Source organism: Desmodus rotundus, chromosome 2 (genome assembly GCF_022682495.2).
Source record: "Desmodus rotundus isolate HL8 chromosome 2, HLdesRot8A.1, whole genome shotgun sequence".
Lineage (NCBI taxonomy): Eukaryota > Metazoa > Chordata > Mammalia > Chiroptera > Phyllostomidae > Desmodus > Desmodus rotundus.
Window position 1 is genome coordinate 89,257,767 of NC_071388.1, and position 22,184 is coordinate 89,279,950.

Consider the following 22,184-nt stretch of genomic DNA (forward strand, 5'->3'; position numbering starts at 1 on the left):
ATAGTATTTATAAAAAAATTGTGTATTCTTACATGTTCAAACTTCAGTCACCTTCAAAGGACTCTCCATTTGATGCAATACACCAATCAAGACTTCTTTCCACTGCTCAAATCAGTTTTTGAACTTGTTGATTTTGACGCTTTTTAGTGCTTCTGCCATTTTTTGTATCACTTCTTCCACATTTTCCATATTGGCAATCTGTTTCCCTTTGAGGACTTTTTTCATCTGGAAAACAACAACAAAAAAGTCACTCTGGGCAAGATTGGGTGAATAGGGAGGGTGGGGCATGAGGGTCAAACACTGCTGAACAGTGCGGTGTGGGTGTGGGCAGGTGCGCTCTTAAATCACCCATCATGAAATGGGCAAAGCGTTGAAAGGGTCTTCAAAAAAAAGTCACTGAAGCCGAATGCAGCCTCTCAACAACGCCAGTGGTGCGCTGATAGAGATGGGCACCTAGAACACTCACCTGGTGGGAGAAGCCTGTACTATAAGGGGCCGTCCTCCAGAAGATAATTCTGGTGGGTTTTTTGGGTCCCCCCTTGTACAGTGTGTAGTGGCCATCTGAGCCCATCATGATTAATTGTAGATACTAGAGAACTGAGAATTAACTAGCAAGTAATAATTTCACATTTTTAAAAGGTTGATTAATAAATACAGCACCCCTCTTGAAATGCATAGAGTTTTGAGAAACACTACATTCCTAAATACCCCTATTTTTTTTAACTCAAAGGGTTGAGAATAATAGAAACACATTGAAAGATGGATATTGAGCAGTTGCTAAGCTCATTAACTAGCTAAATAATTATCTCATTAGAAAACCTCCTAGGTCTTGATTCAGATTTGTGTCTCCACAAAATTACAAATTACTACCTGTCATAACCTTTTTAAACTCCCTCATGGATGGTTAAAACCAGCACTGTTAAATCTGTGAATGTCAAGGGTCTACTTTAATAATGAGAGACATTCATGTGAATAGCTTACCCTTGGGGTAATTATCATGGACAACATTAAAAATTATATATCTCATTAAACAAATACCTAATTAATGTTGTAAATATTGCTTGATTAGAACACAGTCTATATTATTTCTGCTCAAGCAACATGGTCAGCTACTTTCACAACTATTTAAAACGGTGTAGAGGAAAATTGACCTTTGGTTCATAATTTTAATAATGTTTTATAAATTTGTTCAGAGAGGAACTTAATGGATAGGAATGTAATATCCTTTATGCCTTGAGGAATTCATACTCCGTGAATTATGTACGGTAGCCATGTTTTTTTATGTCTTGCTCCTTCAGTGTGGTGAGATCATTTCTATAGGTTTGGAACACAGTCACCAGAACACAAACACGCAGTCGGATACTATGGCTGAGAAACTCCTGCATCAAGGACAATCTGTTGTAAACTATCAATAATATACCGTGAACTCCTATACTGCCAGATGCAGCCTGTCAGGACTACTCATTCTACTTTGCCTCCACACACATGCTCTTCCAAAGTGGCATAAGCGTAGTAAAATGCAAAGGTATCCTTTTTAAAAAAACAAAACTTTACTGCGATATGTATGTCCCATTTTAAATATATAGTTTGATGAACTTTGACCATGTACTCACTGATGTAACCACTACCCCAGACATTTCTAGCACCTGTAAGATTTCTCACATACACCCTTCACTGCCACCATCCCCCACACACATACACGTCCTGCTCAGGCAGCCATTCATGTGATTTCTATCACAATATGTTGGTTATGCCCTTTTAAATAAAACAACTTCACATTATGGAAATCACAGTGTGCTCTCTTGTGTCCAGTTGCTTTTACTTACTGTAGTGTTTTTGAGATTCCTGTTGCATGAATAACGTTCCTTTTATTGCTCAGTAATATCCCATTTTCTGAATATATCATAATCTGTTTATTCATTTAACTGTTGAGGGCTGTTTTGGTTTAAGGTTTTGGGATATTATGAATAAGAATCTTTAGATTTCTTTTGGGTTTTTTTTTTTTTTTGTAATATCTTTGGTTTGGGTATTAGGCTGATGCTTATCTCCTAAAAGGACTTTCACAGTGTTCTCTCTTCTCTCATTTGCAGAAAGAATTTGTCCTTTAAATGTTTGATAGAATTTATTGTGATTCCACCTGGGCCTGGAGTTTGTTTATGGAAGGATTTTAATTGTGTCTTTCAAGACATTTGTCCATTTCATCTAGGTTGTCAAAACTGTTTATAACACATCATTTGTACCCTTTAATTCATGTGAGAGCCGTAGTAATGTCACCATTTTCATTTTGATATTGGTTTTCATTTTTTCTTTGTACTTATTTCTAATGAGTTTTCCAATTTTATTAATCTTGTCAGAGAGCCAAATTTTGGCTTCATTAATTTGTTCAATGTTTGTCCATTTATTGATTGATTTTTCACTCTTTTGTTCTTCTTTTTTGGACTTACTTTGCTCTTCTTTATTTGCCTTCTTAAAGAAGATGCTCAGATCATTAATTTGAGTTCTCTTCTAATACAGGCATTTAAAGCTATAGATTTTTCTTTATGCACTTTTTTGAAATCCCACAAAGTTTAGTATGTTATGATTTCATTAACATTCAATTCAAAATATTTTCTAGCTTCTCTTGTTATTTCTTCTTTGGAGTTATTTAAAGTATGTTGTTTAATTTCCAAACACTTCAGAGTTTTCTAAATATGTTTTTGTTATTGATTTCTCACTAATTCTACAGGGTCCAGCACAAATAATACCCCTTTTTCATTACAAAATGATAAGCATGTAATTCTATAACATAGCAATATCACATACAAGCCCACCACATGCCATTTTAGGTGAAATGTTCAAATTAAAACTATAAATTATTATTCTCCTACCAACCACACTCAAACAGGTGTTACTTCTTCCAGACCTTGTATTATTATTAGAATGTATATCTATAAGATTTCAACCCTTTGAAATACATAGAGGCTACTTTTATTACCTGGTATATGGCCTATCTTACTGAACATTCTGTGTGTACAACAAACGTGTATTCTGCCATTGTTGAGTATAGTCTATAAACGTCGATTAGGTCATATTGGTTAATAATGTTTTTCAAGTCTTCCTCATACAAAATGTTTTTCAGTTTACATTTCCATCAGTTACTAAGGAATAGTGTTAATTTCATTTATATTTGCGAATATATCTATTTATCTCCTCAGTTCTGTTATTCATGTGTTTTTGTAGTCTGTTTTGGGGTATATACATACACATTTAAGAAGGTTATATTAAGTCACCTTGATTAGTTGATCTTTTCATTATTTAAAAATTATTCTTTATCTCTGGTAATTTTCCTTTTCCTGAAATTACTTTGTCTGGTATTAATATAGCTGCTTCAGTTGTTTAAACTTTATTATTATTTATGTTTTCATGGTATGCATTTTTCAGTCCTCTTGCCTTTAACCTGTCTGTATCTTTATGTAATGCATTTCACACAGATGGCATCTAGTTAAGAGTTGCCTTTTTTGCCCAGTCTGAAAATCCCTCACTTTAGTTGTTATGTTTAGTCTGTTCTCACTTAGTACATTTATTGCTGTGTTTGGGCTTAAGTTCATCATCTTGTTTCTGTTTTCTTTTTGTCTTATCGGTTCTTTGCTCCTTTTTCCCTCTTTTCCTGCCTTCTTTTAAATTAACTGAGTATTGGTAGTATATTTATCTCTTCTATTGAATTATTAACTATACCTCTTTGTTTTTACTTTTTTAGTGATCTATCTGGGGTTTATCATGTGCATTTTTAACTTACCACTATCTTCATATAACATTATACTACTTTATGTATCATGTAAGAACTTTAACAGATGTTTACATTTCCTGTCTTCTTTCCTTATTATTCTTATACATTGTATTTATCCATGTTATAAGCCCAATATGTTATTATTTTTGTTTTGGACTGTAAGGTATCTTTTTTTTAAGACTTTATTTATTTATTTTTAGAGAGACAGGAAGGGCGGGCGAAAGAGAGGAAAGAAACCTCCATGTGCAACAGATACATGGATAGATCGGTTGCCTTTCGAACACCCCCATCCGAGGACTGGCCAGCAACCCAGGCATGTGCCCTGACCAGGAATCGAGCCAGTGACCTTTCAGTTCGCAGGCCAGTGCTCAATCCACGGAGCCACACCAGCCCGGGCTGTCTCTTTTAAACATTTAAAAATTGATGGAGTTTTTGTTTGGAATCAATATTTTTCAGCCTGAAGAACTTCGCTGTTACATTATTCATGGTACAGGTCTGATGACACCTTCTTTTAGCTTTTGTTTGTCAGAAAATTTCTTCTTTTTTTACCTTCATTTTTACAATATTTTTGTGGTAATACACAATTCTGGTTTGACTTTGTTGTTTCATTCAGTGTTTTCAAGTTATACCTTTAATTGTCTTCTGGCAGCTTTTGTTCCTGTGGAGCCAGTGATAATTTTTGTCTTTATTTCTATATATGTTGTGTATTTTATGTTATGCTCTGGCTATGTCCTAAATTTTTGTTTAATCATTGTTTCTCAGCAATTTGATTTTGAAAGATGTTGGAGTGGTCTATTAGGGACATGCAGTCACTTTTTCATTTCAGACACATATATTTTTTAGTTCTAGAAGTTCTCTCTGGATCTTTGTCATAGTTTTCAGTTCTTATGTTCATATTTTCCTCTATGTTCTTAAACATATTTGTAAGTGCTGTCTTAAAGTTTTGTTCTCCTGATTTCATCATATATTTTCATCATTTGGGGGTTTGTTTCTCATATTTTTTTTAATGTTCAGTACATTTATATTGGAAGCTGGGCACTGGTTTGTTTGGGTGGTTCTAGAATATTCTAAGGTATCACCCTGGGGTCTCTGTCTACTGAATGTCTCACATGTTCAGTGAGGATTCTCCTTCACTTCAGTACCGTGTCTCACAGATTACAACACCTCAGCCTGCCTGAATGCTGAGCTCTGACTGCGCAGCTCAGCAGCACCCTGTGCCCTTCTTGGGTTTTCCTCTTCCCAGATCAGCAGAAAAATCAGGGCCGTCAGAGTATCACCATGTGCGTGTGTGCGCTTTCCCATTCCCTGGGAGCCCAGTGGTGTGCAGCACGATGTTCAGTGTCTGAAAACTGGTGTTTGTATATTTTGACCAGTTTTCTAGTAATTTATGGAGGGGGGCTCATCTGATATTAGTTCTCCATCATGACTGGAATCAGAAGTAAAAATGTATCACTTGTCAGTATAAGGAAAAAGCATTAGGGCAAGATATGTCAATAGAATGAAAGCCTTTTAAAAGCTTTACAGGAGCAGCGTTGGAAGAGAGTGTGCCAGTAGGTGTAGAGCATATCATAGAGGATAAACCAGGAGAGCCATGTAGGTCATGGAGCAAGGGCTCAGCTCAGAGAAAATGTCTGGGAGTCCTACAGCCTAGCAATTCCAGAAATTTCCTTGGAGTCTAGTGAAAGGCAATTCAATGTGAATCCTAGGCATTAACCTGAAATGCTGATGCAGGGGAAATAAACAGATGTGACTCCCCGGGTCTCCAGTGGAATTGAGGGAATAACAAAAGGACAAAGAGAAGCAAACTAAAAAATAAAGAGTCATAAAAATGTTGCATTATATAAGATTCAGAGTTTCTTGATAGGAATAAGGGAATGTGTAATATTTTGCTCCATCTTTTAAGAGAACAGACCAACATGTCAGGAAGAATCAAAGTAATTAAGTAATATTCTTCTTCTTCATGCATTCTGCATAGAATCAATACTCTGAGCTTTTTGGTCCCATAAGAAATAGTGAGTGCATGTTAAAATATTTGGTTGCGACTGGTGTGGCAGATGAAAGTTAGGAGAGGGGAACTTAGAAAATGCTTGAATAGGGAAGGTAGAATTGGAGGAGGCACCAATTACCACTAGGTGTGAGGTGGTAGGGTGCTTAGATCATCTCCAGTAGGAATTGAGGGAAGGTGGCTGGTGCTTCAGCAGGTAATGAGTTTTAGATATCTTGGGTTTTTTTCCCTTTTTTTTATTGTGCAATTACAGTTGTCCCCATTTCCCCCTCATTACCCTCCCCAGCCCTACCCACCCCCACCTCCCACATTCACTCCTCTTCTCCCAATTGTTTTTGTTCTTGGGTCCTTTATACATATTCTTTGATGACCTTTCCCTTCTTTGCCCCATTATTTCCTTCCCCCATCCCCTCTGCTTACTGTCAGTTCTTTCTTTCCATGTCTCTGGTTATATTTTTCCCACTTGTTTGTTTTGTTGATTAGGTTCCTCTTATAGGTGTGATCATATGGTATTTGTCTTTCACCACCTGGCCTATTTCTCTTATCATAATGCTCTCCAGTCCCATCCATGCTATTGAGGAGGGTAGGAGTTCCTCCTTTCATTCTGCTGCATAGTATTCTATCATGTAAATGTACCATCGTTTCTTGATTAACTCATTTACTGATGGGCACATAGGCTGTTTCCAGCACTTGGCTATTGTAAATCGTGCTGCTGTGAACATTGGGGTGCATAGGTTATTTTGAATTGGTGTTTGAGAATTCTTAGGGTATAATACCAGCAGTGGAATAAAAGGTCAAAAGTCAGTTCCATTTTTAGGTTTTTGAGGAAATTCCATACTGTTTCCCAAAGTGGCTGCACCAGTCTGCATTCCCACCAGCAATGCACTAGGGTTCCCTTTTCTCCACAACCTCACCTGCACTCGTTTGTTGGTTTTTTATGATGGCCATTCTGACCAGTGTGAAGTGGTACCTCACTGTGGTTTTAATTTGCATCTCTCTGATGGCTAGTGATGCTGAGCATCCTTTCATGTCTCTGGGCCCTCTGTATGTCCTCCTCAGAGAAGTGTCTATTCAGATCCTTTGCCCATTTTTTAATTGGGTTGTTTGTCTTTCTGGAGTTGAGTCATGTGACTTCTTTATATGTTTTGAAGAGCCAGCCCTTGTCCGAGGTATCATTGGGAAATATATTTTTCCATATGCTTAGGTCCCTTTTCATTTTGCTCATGTTTTCTTTAGCTGTGCAGAGCTTTTTAATTTGATGAAGTCCCATTTGTGGGTGGGGTTTTCCTTTATGTCCCTTGCTCTAAGGTACATATTGGTGAAAGTATTGCTGCTTGGAATATCTGAAATTTTCCTGCCTATGTTCCCCTCTAGGACTTTTATGGTTTCGTGTCTTATATTTAAGACTTTTATCCATCTTGAGTTTATTTTTGTGTATGGTTTCACTATTCAGGAATTGAAGGCATTTTTGTACACCAACAAGGAAATATCAGAAACAGAAATTAGAAAAAAAAATCCCATTTGATGTAGCAACAAGAAAAATAAAGTACCTAGGAATAAACCTAACCAAGGAGGTAAAAGACCTGTACTCAGAACACTACACAATGCTGAAGAAGAAATTCAGGAAGACAAAAACAAATGGAAACATGTACTGTGTTCATGGATTAGAAGAATTAACATCATCAAAGTGTCCATACTACCCAAAGCAATTTATAGATTCTACTCAATCCCTATTAAAATACCAAGGACATATTTCACAAGTATAGAATAAACATTTCAAAAATTTATATGTAACCACAAACAACCCCAAAAAGCCTCAGCAATTTTGAGCACGAAGAACAGTGGGAAGGATTGCAATACCTGACATCAAACTATACTACAAGGCCACTGTAATCAAAACAGCCTGGTGCTGGTATAAGAACAGACAAATAGGTCAATGGAACAGAACAGAGAGCCCAGAAATAAACGCAAGTCTCTATGGTCAATTAATATTTGACAAAGGGGGCAGGAGCATAAAATGGAGCAAAAATAGCCTCTTCAAAAGTGGTGTTGGGAGATCTGGACAGCTACATGCAAAAAAATGAAACTAGATATCTTGTTAAGTTGAGGTTTTGAGTGGTAAGTTAAGTACCTTTCAGAATTTAAGAGGTTTGTATTATCTTCTTATTTCTCTTGAGATGAAATTATGAAACGAGATAGAAGACCAAAGGACTCACATTGGAGAGTGGGAGTAGTGGACCCAAGTGGACACTGCCAGATAAGCAGAGTATCCAGGGTGATTGTCCACCTCATGACAATAGCAACTCGGAATCTTGGTCTGTCGTTGCCTAAAATAAACCTTAACAACTCTGAAAGCTCTGATTTGGAAGCAGGTTAAAATATAATACATAGTAAAAAGTGAAGGTTTTGGTTTACTTTTTGAGCCAGGGAAGGTAAAATGTTTATTAAGATAACATACAATAAAACTTGAAAACTAGTGGTGTTAGCACCTTGGAAGCCAGCAATGACAGTCTACAGATTTTAGTACATCAGGAAGTGAATGTGGGTTGTAGCTCAATAGAAACTGTGAGACAGTACATACACGTGAGCCAGGGAACCGAAATATGTATTAGAGATTGAGAGTAGCCCAAGGCTTCCTAGGAAAAAAATACAGGAATAATAGAATAATATATGCCATGAATCTATCAGTTAAAGTATTATAGGTTAAGTCAGTACCTATATATTAAGCACTAAATATGAGGTGCCGGTATCATTCAAGACACTTTTCTATATACTGTTGTCAGTAATTTTTTAAGAAATCAGAATATGCAACATTTCAGGTAGTTTATGAGCTAGCAGAAAGAGAACACATACCCACCCACTATTAGATCAAATTACGTTCCTCGTGTGTGTTGTGAGAAACTGAATGGCCACACAGTGTAGAGACCAGCACCTTTATCCATAGCCCTTGATTCCTGAGGCGGAGGTTGGGGGCATCCCTAGGATGTGTGGGGCTCCTGTCTATATAAATTTTTGATTAAATATTATATTACAAGATTAAAACTTCACGGGCTCCTGTGAGGTGTAGTAACTTACGGATGAAGGTCTACAGCACTGTGTAGAGAAGAGGGACTTTGGCATCTGCTCATGGCCCAGTTAGTGCGCGGGAAGACGGTCCGCCGTGCCCAGGCACCACGTTTTCCTGTTCAGGTCGAGGATCTCCTCTTTTCTTGTCCTTTGTTGTCAAACGTATCCCTTCGGGCTAATTTTATATCTCCTATTGTGAGAAAAAGGTAGCAATGCTATTATTACTCATAAAGCCGTGGCTCTTTGAAATCTTCGTACTAAGACAGAATAGATTTTCCTTCCTCTGTAGCACTCTGGGACCGTTACGTCAGTACTGGTTATGTTGTTGCTCATGATGCCGTGCCTTCTAGTGTGTCCTCCATGAATACTGGCTTCTAAGACTTAAAAGCTGTCACTGCATTTCATTGGTAATGGCCAAATGCAAACTTTACCCTGAGTGTTCAGGAAAGTGTGAACGATAGTTTAGTATCTGGGCATTTTATATTTACCATTTGGAACTTTATAGCGTAAAAATAGAACAGCACACACATCAACCAAGTCTTCTGTGGAACTCTCGAGTTGTCGTAATTGCTGTATTTCTGGAATGTGATCTGTCAGCACGGACACTATCCCTGCTTTCCACACAGTGCCACCAGCAGGAGAAAGGCACTTGCTCTCTACAGAGAGGCATCTAACTGCTCTGCCTCTCATCAAATTGTATACAGCAGTGATGTAAAATTCTCAATCACCTGTATTAATGGAAGGGGAACTGCAGCAGGGATAATCTAAAACAGCAAATAAACAAAAGAAAATGTGAATTTTAATTTGAGGTATTTTTTTCCCCCGAGTCTATTTTCCTTGGACCAAGACAAGATACATAATTTGAGAGGTTCAGGGAAAGGTAAAAGTGCAGTTCCCCTTGTTTTAAAATTAAGAATGGCAAGAAGGCAAGACTAGGTACCTAGATCAGGGGTGAGTTAGAGACTTGCCCTCATGAGATGTGTTCTCCAGCCACCGCCCAGGTGTGGCCTGATGCAGAAGCCGTGCACACCTGACCGCAGCCTTCCCTGTGCAAGTGCTCAGGCCCCTGCCTGGCAGAGGGCAGCCGCACTCATGGACGGGGCAAGTAGGGAATGTGTATGTGGGGGGAGCTGGGGCAGGGCACCGGAATGGGTGAGTGGTGGCCAAGAACCAAATCAAAATCAAGTGGCAGATGGCAGGACAACCTTGAGCTGAGGCTACAAGTCCCTGAAGCATGAGCCATTGTCCCATTACACCTCTTACAATACACATTCATAGTGAAATTAAGAAATCTAAGATGGCAACCACAGAACATTAAACCCCAAAGTGGGGCCCTTGTGAGCGCTAGGACTTCTGCGACTGGTCACTTGTCCATGACACTGGCCCTGCCTTGGACTTTTGTGTCCTGCCAACATGACCTGGTCATGTAGAAATTCTAGCACCCTTGAATCATGCAGAATACAACAGGAGATGAATTGGTCGCAAATAATTTATAATTTGGATAACCCCGAAATGGGATATCAAGAATTGGTAGTTTTGAATTCATTAAATACATTAGTTAACTGTTGACTTCTTCCTATTACAGAGCCACCCTAGGGTGTGGGGGTGGCCAAGAATGGCTTACTGTTTACTGGGCTTCAAAGATACCGCCACTGGGAACTATGAAACAGATGGATCGTGATATGTGCTCTAATAGGGGGATAAACAAGAACAAGAGGAAAATGGGGATAAATTAACTTTGATGGACATTGTGGAAAGGCCTTGGGGGTGGGCGGGGAATGACTTTAGTCGGACCAAGATGGATGGGTAGTTATTCAATTACCGGAGACTAAGAGGCGACCTTCTAGACCAAAAGGACAGCAAGACAGGCAGTACAATGGAGAGCGTGTTGACAGACACGCTGCCTGCTGGGACTTCCAGGCATTCTTTTGTTGAACATCTATTTTCCAGGCACTGAGATAGAAGCAGGTGGTATAAGAATATAGGTTTAGGCATCAGACAATCCATGTTTGAATCACACTCTGCCACTTCCCAGTTGTGTGACTGGAGACAACTCCCTTAACCACTTTGATCTTCAGCTTTAGTCATCTGTAAATAAAGATACTGGTTTCATAGAATTATTATGAAGATTAAATGAAATGATGTTTGTGAAATACACCAACCAGCATCCTCAACCTAGTGAAGGAGGCAAGCGAGTACACACAGATTATCATAATAGATGCTGTGTAAGGAGAGGGGGCATCTCGGCCTGAGGACTGACTGCTAGGTTTCCTGGAAGAGGTGATATTCAGCCTGGGGGCTGAAGGGTAAGTGTGTGTTTGTAAGTCAAGGGGCAGCTAAGAAAGAACTTTCTTAGGTTGAAAACCGTGAGTTCCCTTTATAATCTGCATGGGGCTGGGAGGGAGGGAGTAGCACCAGGAAGGGAAGGGTAACCACACAAACCATCTATAAATAAAGACAAATAATTACCTTACATAAGCACCGCAAAACTACTTTTAGCGATTCAAAATGACCGACTCTTCACTGAGCAAAGTTGAGAGACCTTCTGTGCTGAGTCCTCCTTGGAGTAAGATGTAAACAAGTTTGCCCGAGAGTTTCTACAGCAGATGTTTTACGTATTTCCTTCCTTCTGGAAGTCTGGAGCCAGGAAGGAGAGAAACTCCAGAAATGCAGCTGGTTTTCCCGTCTTCATCCAGAATATTTTGTTTGGCTGGCAGGCATTTCACAAAACATGATTGGCTCCTTTAAAAATAAGAGTTTTCGTGGTCTTGGTTATGTGTTTTACCATGTGCTTGGTGCTTCAAAGGGCACGCCCTTTTCTGTCTTCTTCCTCCAGACTGAACACTTGCCTTTGCAAACGCATTTCAAAGAAAGAGCGGTTGGCGGTCTCGAGCACTCTGTGAGTAACGTGGTCTTTTTGTCGGCGTCAGCCCGGGGAGCTGCTGGCCATCATGCTTACTAAAATATTTGATTTCTATGAAATTTTTTTTTCACCTCTCTGATATCTAAGCAGCTGCAGTATCATTTTGTAAAGTCCTTGGAGCTTGCTTATCCCTCTTAGAAGTAGTCAAGTTTTATAAAACCAATAACCAGGTAGCAGGATCAGAACCAGATACCAGAGAGCAGCAGGGGGTGTCAGCTGTGAAAGTAAGAAAGAAAGGCAAAAGAATATTTTCGATAGTGTTTCTTATTCTCAGTTGTTTCAGTCCTATAGTCAAATACCAGTTCATGTCTCTGGTTCTCTTCCCTAACTCCCCAGTGCTGAATCCTGAGGTTTCCTTTGGTGGTGGTGGTGGGTGGGTGTGTGTGTGTGTGTGTGTGTGTGTGTGTGTGTGTGTGTGTTTGTTTGATTTAATTCTCCACACATCTTATGCAGTCATTCCAAGACTGAGCCATGCTGAGGGACACCTGAAGTTCACAGCCTTGTTTTTCTCCGGTTTGCCTTACCTAACGCTAATTCCAAATTTCAAAACCTGAAACTGTCTGTAACTTTCTATTTCGGAGCTGCCACTAGTCTTGTTCAAATATTGAAAGCAACACATGACCAGCAAATGCTAATTTGTTGAACTTTACCTTGCCATTCAATAGTTTGTTGGGGGGTAGGGAATCAGGGAGACAGACTATAATGAATTCTATTCTTGCTTCTTTTTACCAAAGTACTAGAAAAATGCACACAGCTGTTTGGCTAATGTAAGCAATGTTTGAATTTTTAGAATGGACTAAATAGCAGGAGATTTGACTACGAAGATGAGAATCCAGTGGGGGAAGATGGAATTCAGCAGATGTACCCTCTTTGTAATCAGATGTGCTACCAAGATCGGAGCCCTGGCCAACATCAGAACGACGATCCCGAGAGAGTCTACATCAACCCTCAAGAGCATTATGTGTGATTACCCTGCTTCTCACGGGCGTTCTACCAAATGTGATTCCTGACTGGGGAGAGAAACCAAGGTTAATGGTCATTACGTTGTTCTCTCTCATAAAAAACTATCCCCCTGAAAGTGTATCAGAAGTTGTGATGAATGACTTGGAGCCAATTGCAAATTTCTTTCTTCCAGTGTTGCTTCACCCCCAGCTGTGTTTGTGAACTTGACTACAGCTTTGTGTGTTTCTGTGACGATGGTGTTTAACTACTAACATTTGGCCGACGATGGCATGTTCACTGAAAAGTAGACCATCTGCCTGTGAGGCCAGCAGCAACTCTCCATAAAGAAAGCCCCCAGCTGGGAGTGTGCACCTCACTGGGTCTCACACAGGCCCCCTGTTCATCTGTAACTCATCCAGGCAGAAAAAGGAGTTTGAAATCCATTTCACTAATTATTTAGTTGGGATTTGGCTTTCCCTGACATGCTTCATATAATCACAATACCTGTGTACAAATAAGAGGCTCGAGTGAAACAGGCAAAATTTGTTCTCTGTACAAAAAAACAAGAAAAGGCAGTTTAAACCTTCAAGTCTCTTGATTGCTTTTAGACTCTTGTGATATTGTAATATATGTTCCTTCTTGATCAGTAAGGCCTGAAGGACACATACCTCTTTCCTGGTCCACATATCTGCCTAGTCTGATTAGGGGCGTGCTAACCATGGTCCTCCTCCCACTTTGTCGCTATTCCCACAGTTCTGTTCTTTACTAGCCAGATTAGCCTACTTCCCACCTATTAAATTCTAAACTCCCTGCAAATGGTGGACAGCCTTGAGCCTTTTCCCTCTTCTCTGGTAATGTATATGACAGGCTCAGCTTTCACTGCTGAGATTTCTTTAAAACTAATCCTATCCACACAGGCCTTAGCCACCCTCTGCATTCTTCTTATTACTTGTTGTCCATGTTCCATCTACCTCAGAAAAGCCTGCTGGAAAATCACTGTGAAATAACGCCTGTTTTTAAAAGGCAGGTGGAAAATTTGAAAACTTAAAACAAAAGCCACTTCAATGTGGCGTATGTGCCAAACCCACATGTTGTCCTTGACCCCCCTCCCCTACTTTATATGGTCAACTACAAGAATAAAGATATGACTAAAAAAACAAAAGGCCCTGGCCAGCCCTGACTGGTGTGGCTCAGTTGGTTGAGTGTCGTCCCCACACAGTGAAAGGTCGCCAGTTTGATTCCTGGTCAGAGCACATACCTGGGTTGTGGGCCCGGTCCCTGTGTGCAAGAGGCAACCGATCGACATTTCTCCCACACGTTCATGTTTCTCTCTTTCTTCCTCCCTTCCCCCTCTCTAAAAATAAATAAATAAGATTTAAAATAACAAAAAAATAAAACACCCTGGCCAGGTAGCTTAGTTGATTAGAGCATCATCCCATGCACCAAAACTTTGCAGGTTCAGTCCCCGGTCTGGGCACATGCCTAGGTTACGGGTATGATCCCCGATCAGGGCATGTACAAGAGGCCACTAATTGATATTTCGGTCTCACATCAATGCTTCTCTTCCTCCGTCCCTTCCTCTTTCTCTAAGGTCAATAACAACATCCTAAGGTAAGGACTTTTTTTTAAGATGCTAAAAAAGCCAATAATGTAGTGACTAACGTACCGGTGTATCCTGCACAACCCTAGTGCCAACTCTAGTGTCTGTCTTGAGTGTTCTCACTTTGCCAGCTTTTCCTCCCTGAGAGTCAAGGCAGTGATTAAAGTGGGGTGAGCAGAGGAGGGAGCACGGGTACAAATGTGATCACCCTCACATCTGAAGGAAAGCATCGTTTCACTGTGTGTTCTGGAAGATGAGAGGTATGCCACAGATTAAAAAACAAAACCCTACAGACTTCTCATATATTAGGAAAGAGTGACATAAGCACTAAAAATAGTACACATTTCCAACCTAAGCTTCAAGGGGGCAGGAGAATAGTAACAGATTTCTAATGAGACACCAAAGATGCGGGCCATGCTGGCTCCAGTTCTTGCCTGTGTGTTGCCGTGCTTAGTCAGAGGAAGCATCTAGTCCTGCAGTAGTAATACACTCCACCCACAACCTCGTTGACCAGTGACTCTGGGAGAAAGATACTTAAATTCTAACTCAATGCTTTAGCTAGGACATTCACAATTTAAAAGTTATATGGGATCAGAGAAGGTAAAGTCAAGGAGTTTATCATCACCAAGCCCTTATTATATGAAATATTAAGGGGGCTTATCTAAGAAATAGGAGATCAAAAACTATGAACAGTAAAATGATAACAAACTCCTAACTATCAACAACGGAACCTAAAAATCAAAAACTAAGCAAACAAGAACGGGAACAGAATCACAGAAATGGAGATCACATGGAGGGTTATCATTGGGGAGCAGGAGGGGGAGATTTTGGGAAAGGTACAGGGAATAAGAAGCATAATTGGTAGGCATAAAAGATACAGGGGGAGGTTAAGAATAGTATAGGAAATAGAGAAGCCAAAGAACTTGTATGTACGACCCATGGACATGAACTAAGGTGGGGGGTGCTGCTAGAGGTTGGAGGGGTGCAGGCCAGAGGGAGGTTAAAGGGGAGAAAAAAATTGGGGACAGCTGTGATAGCATAATCAATAAAATAGACTTAAGAAAAGTTATATGGAATCAAAAGGTAAATCCCAAGGACCCTCACTGCTGTCCCAAAGTGCTACCTCAGAGCTAGAATTTCCTGCCCTTTGCAGCAAGCTGACACGGGAAGAAAACGTTTGGCATGGAATCCCATCAGTGAGTTAGTGTAACTGAAGATGTAGGAATCCTTGCAACTGTTTTCCAACAGAAAGATGAAGTGTTTTGTAAAATACTGAATGTTACAGAAGAGAAAAAACTACGGAACGTCACCTCCTTTAGAAAGCTGTAATAATGTCTCACACAAAGCGGGTGGTTTCTAGGGTCCTGCTGGGAAGCAGGTTGTTGAATTAGTGTGATAAAAGTGCACCTGCATCCCAGTGGGGAATAGAGATGTGTGCATTTGCACTAGGGAAGGAGATTTGGGAGCACTGGGTTTCAGGACCCCTTTGACCTGTCTACAGCACCTTCCTTACCAAGAAAAACCCACTATTGCATTTTTCATAATCTCAATGTGGTTATGGAAAAGAAATTTCATGATGTAGGTACCTCCCTCACAGCCAGGTAGTTCACTATCCTTTTTGCCTGTTTCTCAGGTATGATATTTCTTTAACGACCAGGTAGATGTTGTAGCTGTTGGCCCCTTACAATCTATCTTGCTCATCCTGGTGCATCCCATCTGCATCTGTTCTCTCTAAATGCTGAGTGGAGTAGGAAGGAGCTTTAAAAAAGTTTGATCAACCAGCCCCCTCAACCAAAATATACCCTCCAAAATTAGCCTGTCAGTGTCTACATTTGGAGCCTAGACTAGACGATGGGTATTTAAATTTGGAAGTTAGAGACTCAAAGATCTGTGAGTGAAGCTTAGGGATGTAAGCCACAGCTGGTACTGGATGCTCCTCAGGTTTACTAAAACAGAAAGAGATCCCAGAGCGCTTATCCACTTACAGTTGTGGCCTTGCATTTCAAGGGGCAATGTGTGCTCCATCTTAAACCCACGCCTGTTTTGGAGGCTGCCCAGGTTCCAGGAGTAGGCCTTGGTACTTCAGTAGCGGATAATAACCAGTTCTTTGCAGACCACACTTAGGATTGGGCTGACGTAATGGGATAAGAATTTAGATTAATTCTTTAATGGTGATTTGTTCTCTCTTCAATGAGGGTTCCCCTATCTATGACCTTACATGTTCTGCTCTTTGGGACATGTGATATAAACTTCTCATCTGTGTTAGGCTTCCCTATAATATGCCCATAGTAGATACTAAAGAAATGTGCTAGAAACTAAATTAATTGGTGCCCTCATTAATTTTTTATGGCCCTGTTTACTCATAGGGACTCATAGAGATGACCGTGTCTTTATCCATCTTTGAGAATGATTTCCTAAGCCCTCTGCTACAGCATTCTAAAATTTACTATGTTGTTTTTCATTATGCAGTCTCTCCCTGCACTGTGCTGGTCTCCAAGTGCTATTCTTTATATATAATAGTCTCCCTGAAAGCCTCTTACTCCCTGGGGGAATAGAAGATAGACCATTACACCAAGAATCAAAAGAACAGGTCCTGTCTCCTCCAAGCTTCATGCCTTTGAGCCATGGAAACTTAGACAACACTTAAACTCTCCAGGGCATCAGCTGCCCCAATCCAAAAGCAGAGATTATCACACTTTCCTCAGCAGTGACATGGTGAGAGTCAAATAAGATAACAATGGAATATTGTAAGTTCCCTTCAAATGAAAATGCCTATGATTCTGTTGTTGTTGCATGTCGGACCAAAGTTTGCAGCACCTTTGCCAGCATTTCAAATACCCTAGTGTCCCTAGGGAGAAATGTCAAATAAAAATTTTAGTTAGACCTAATTTGAATATAGCCAAGTGCAAGTGGAAGATATTCCTTTTACTGTAATAATCATCTGTCATATGAAAGACTTGATACCTGGATTTTAGCCTTTTTGCCTAGAATTGAAAATGCATGTGGCCGTGACCAGTAGTTGCTCTTGTTTTACAAGTTACTACTAACAACAGCTACCATCATTGAGTACGAAGTATGGACTGGGTTCTAGGGCAAGCACCTTACATGAATCGTGTCCCTGACTAGAACCAAACTCCTGTTCCCTTTCCAGCAGCCCCATGGGGACACAGGCTGGCAGTGACTCCTTCGCTGCACGCCCACTGATCGTGCTTAACGTTGGTCTTTCAAGTCTATTTTGGGGGAATGATGTTAGGGAAGAGGTTTTCTCGATTTTTTTTAAGCAGAGTTTAAGAGGGAACATGGACAAACCATAAGAAATGTTTGTTAAGATGAAAGCAAGAGCATATATTCATTTTAAGTAGTTTTGAACTTCTCAAAATGCTTATTGAGTCTCACACCTATTAGGTTAACCATAGCTGCGGACATAGCCAGCCAAATAATTCAAACCACTCCATTTCAGTTGGTTCCGTTTTAGTGGCACAAACTTCTAACACCTCGTCCTGAACTTAGTTAATTGCTCTGTTTAGTTGGCTTCGCAAGTGTTGGATTCCCAGAGGTGGTGGCACTCCTGGTGTGGACAGCTACAAAGAAAGCCACAAGAATAGGAAGGATGTGCAGTAGAAATGTCACAGTTCTGTGTTTCTCTTCTTCCTGTACTTAACTGACAAAGGTCTTTCATCCTTGGGCTGTTCGCGGATCTTATGAGAGAACTTATGAGAGAACGGGGACTTCCAGGTTTCTGTTAACTAAAAACTGCTTTTCCAAGCCTATTCCACTATAGACTATGATTGGATTAATCTCATTGCACCTGTAAAGGTACCTGTGTTTCGTCCTTTAGAGAAAAAATTGTTTTAAGCTAGACTTAGCCAGTTTGGTCACTTGCAGTTATTAGGTTGCTTTTGGAGGTTTTCAGTAGGTAGAAGTGGGTGAGGGCTGTCGATCTTCTCCCCCAAACCTTGCCAGGTGGTACTTTACACTGAAATCAGGTTTCAGACCAATGTCTGCCTCATCCATGTTTATAAGTAAGCAAGCACTACAAGCGACATGCTGTAACGGTTCACCTGTCTTGTATGCCTGAAAAAGTCCCAGCTCTGTTCTATTAAGGAATCTAATAATACCTTCAATGAAAGGGTTATTTAAAGAAATGAATCCAATAATATTCAGTCAGGCTGCAGTGTCAGACGCCCAATTCGGTTTAAATTTTAGACACAGAATCTAGGGATCCCAGGGCTAGTGGGCTTGCCAGACTCTCACTCCTGTTCAAGGAAGGGCTGGACTGCCCCATATTGGGGCCAGTCCACATGCCTTGATCACCATTGATTGGAGCATTGAAAATTGCCTCTCGTTAACAAAGTCTGGTGTTGCGCTACAGAGAGACTTCTTGTGGCAGTAGCCTCCTGATGTCACTGAAGTTTTTCAAATGCTAAATAAAGACCTTTGGAGGGTGTGTTTCCAACCAGGATAACTAACCACTCCTTATCAAGACTAATTAACATATGCCAAAATAATTAAAATGCATGGAATGTAACCATTTCTTAAGGATTCCTCACACCAGGGGGAGGTAGATGTATTCACTGCTCTGAAGTCAGCCACCTGCCCCGTGGAACCTCACTGGCATTTCTTTTTTGTGAAGGCTTTTTCCTTCTTGGGGGGATGGGGAATGGGACAGAGGGAAAGAGGGCTACTTCACCTTTGCTGCTGGAAAGGTAGTCTGCAGCTCACCTCGTGCATGGTGCATGTACAAGAGAAACCTTACGTATGCCAACAGCTCATTATTTCAAGCCCATTTTATGATATTTGTTTTAACATTGTCTTTGTGAAATGGTTAGAGATGGGAAAAGGGAGGCCGTTTTTAACTTGACAGTGAAAATATTGAAAATACTAGGTTTATTTCTACTCTATTTCCCATACTAGCATATTCTCTACTCAAGTCACAGTTTGTGGAGAAACCGTCAAAAATTCAGATGCCACTAAACATCTTTTATCATGCATTATCAATTAAGACCGTGATGTGGAATTTCATTCTATATATCCGGAAGAAGGGAAACGACCAGTGACAGTTAAAAGGATTCTTTATTGCACTGGTTGGGGAAAATTCCTCCCATTGGTTCATTCCCCAGAATATTCCAATTAGTTTTGGGGAGCTAAGGCCATGATGTGTATCAACTTCCATATCTCCCTGCACCAAAACATACTAGTTATAGTCTGTATCCTTCCCTTCTAGCTGTGAGGTATAGAAGAAATGCCTGAGTTTCAGGGAAAGAGATGTTGGTGAACATTTAGGGAAAATGGTAACATTTCCATGAACTGAAAGTGGGAGGGCCCTGTCCTCCAGGTGCTCCCACTCTGTAGCTCTGTTGTTCACGGTTACCACTTGTAAAGGATTTACACAGGAGTCTTGTCAGTTGGACCCAAGGAGATCTACTCTTGGACTTTAAATTATTATTAGGTTATAACTGCTACCCCAAACAATTTTCAATAAACAAAAAGCAGCCTTCAGAGATATTTCAATCTTTCCATCCAGGGGTGGGAGAGCAGTAGTGGCCCTCTGGGATTTTTTTATAAACACTAACATTGAAGCGTTTACAGTCGGGTCCCCTATGGCCTAAATTGGGTGTATTTATTATCATGGCCTGGGATTTAACTGTGAAAGTCGATTAGAGGAGATCTTGAGGGAAAGCCTCCCTGGGAACCCAGAACATCGGATTTGCTACACTGCTTTAGAACTGTGGTCTCTCCTGCTACAAAATATGCCTGTCAGCCATGAGGAGATGTTTTATGTGTCCCCTCCAGAGGTCAGGAATGTACTTCAAACATTCACACTGTCCTTAATAGCTCACAGTGGATCTATGAATCCAGGGTCACATATGATTTTCCAAGTGCCCTTGTTTTGGTTTTCAATACTCTTCCTGATAGCAACCAGTGTTTTTTTTAATCCACCCTAACACAGCTAAGTTAAATTCCTCTCGTAAGCCATGTTGATGGCTCAGTGTCCACCATATTTTCACTACAAGCAGCAGTATTTTGTCCTAAATGCATTAGTTTACACTTGCCCACATTGTGGCTCATTTGTGCCTCTACTTTTTCACTTGGTCTCATGAGAAATCAGTGCGTGTATTCCCATCAACTAAGCATGCCCATACCCAGAAGCGCATGTGTCATCTTAGGTTTCATTGTGTACTTGAAATTCCAAGTCCTTTGTAAAAAATGTTAAGTAGCTGGTGTTGCTACTGGATCCCTGGATTATTCCACTCATCCACCCAGAAAAGTTCCTGTTTATCCTCTACCTTCTGTTTCTGTTTCTAAGCCAATGCTTTAAGACATAACATCTGCTCCAGCCTGTTCACTTTCCATGTGGTCTCAACCTTTTCCTTGCTTCTCAGTTTCACCCCTGTAAATTAGTACTCTCTACCTCATAGGGGTTTTATGGAGGGAAAAATAAGATGTTTAACAATTGTCTTCAAGAGAGATCCTACTTTTAAAGCGACTTTATAAAAACCCCTTGGCCTAGAAATGAGAAACTCTATAGCTATTATATTATTTTCTATTCATGTATTGCTATTTTTATTTCTGAAAAGTGATCTCTGAATAGAATCTCTACTCCAGCTCTTTCTTGCTATTCACCCCTTCACACTGAGATTGTTCCCTCTACTTTATACAAGTTCTGAACTTTTTACCTATGGAGCCAAACTAATTCTCCCACAACAAATCTGTACTTTTATTTCCATCATTAAACAAATTAATGTCTTCTGTGAAGAGGCATCTGGCTCTGGACACAAGAAGTCACAATCTAATGAGGTCTCCCTGTGGCCTCATGTGCCTTGGTTCTCCCTGTACAAGCAAAAGTTAATTCTGCAATTTCACAGCAGCTGGGTGCTGTGAGTCCTGCCTAATAAACGGTGAAAAGCATTTTGCAAGTGGCCTGAACCGTATAAAAGTGTAGTGAGTAATCCAGAGTCTTCAAGTAGAAATGGGTTCTAGTGTAACTCTATTCAGAATACTAGTCCACTCGTTTTCAAAAGAAATGTTTTGCTACTATGTTCTTTTTTCAGTGAAAATTAGTTTCTAGTCATTCGAATGGTTTTTATTTTGACGTATAGGAAGAAATCAATAGTACATATTATTGCTTGTCAGAAAATACCCAAGTTGTATTTTAATTTTTAAAACTGAAAGGGTTGCATAACAACGTAGTGGGTGAGGAAGAGGGTTCCAGCTCAAATGTAGCAAATATAGAAATACAAAGATTACCTTCCATTTTGACATTGTGTTATAAAAAGTAGATGTTAATGTTGTTTTAGATATTATTTTTAAGTTACCAGAAATTGTCTTTTATTTTTGCAGTTTTGAACTGTATGGTTCTTGACATGCTTTGAATAAAGTTTTTAACAACTAAAGTTTTTTATGTACATTATTATCAATAAATTAACTGTAATTAACATATATATAATTTAATATATAAATACAGGACTCCAAATTCAAGATTTAAAGAACATCTTTTATAAAAATGGTAAGTTTTTATAGAGGAATCCTTTTGTTTTTTTAATAGCTTTATAATGAAATAATAAATGTTAATGTAGAAAAATTGAGAAATGTAAAATAGAAAAAATACAGGAGCCCTTTTGAAAAAATATTTTTAAAATAATAGCAAAAGTAATAAAATTACTTTTCTTAATTTTTTAATTAATCTTTGGATGTTAAAATGTCCTTTCTTTTATGCAATGATTTTGGTGCTAGCGGATAACTGTGTGTGTTTATTTACCAACAAAAGAAAAAAGAAAGAAAAAAACTTGGCATCTGTAATGGATCCCTGAGGGGTTTTTTTGTTTTTTTTTTTAAGGGATGAATAATTTACTGGTCTATAAAATCCCAAAGTCTGGGAACC

The 22,184-nt window shown here is 39.7% G+C and overlaps 1 protein-coding gene across 2 annotated transcripts in view; it reads left to right on the plus strand.

Annotated features, from left to right (window-relative positions):
• The window catches only part of NECTIN3 (nectin cell adhesion molecule 3), a 127,968-nt gene extending 106,201 nt beyond the window's left edge, over positions 1-21,767 (plus strand). The window contains exons 8-9 of one of the 2 annotated variants that reach the window (XM_053918347.2): positions 11,674-11,736; positions 12,551-21,767. In XM_053918347.2, coding sequence (XP_053774322.1) covers positions 11,674-11,736; positions 12,551-12,727 — 240 coding nt within the window. In that variant the 3' untranslated portion in view covers positions 12,728-21,767. The remainder of the gene's footprint in view (positions 1-11,673; positions 11,737-12,550) is intronic. The other variant, XM_053918348.2, reaches the window with a different exon arrangement.
• Positions 21,768-22,184: the final 417 nt, after the last annotated feature.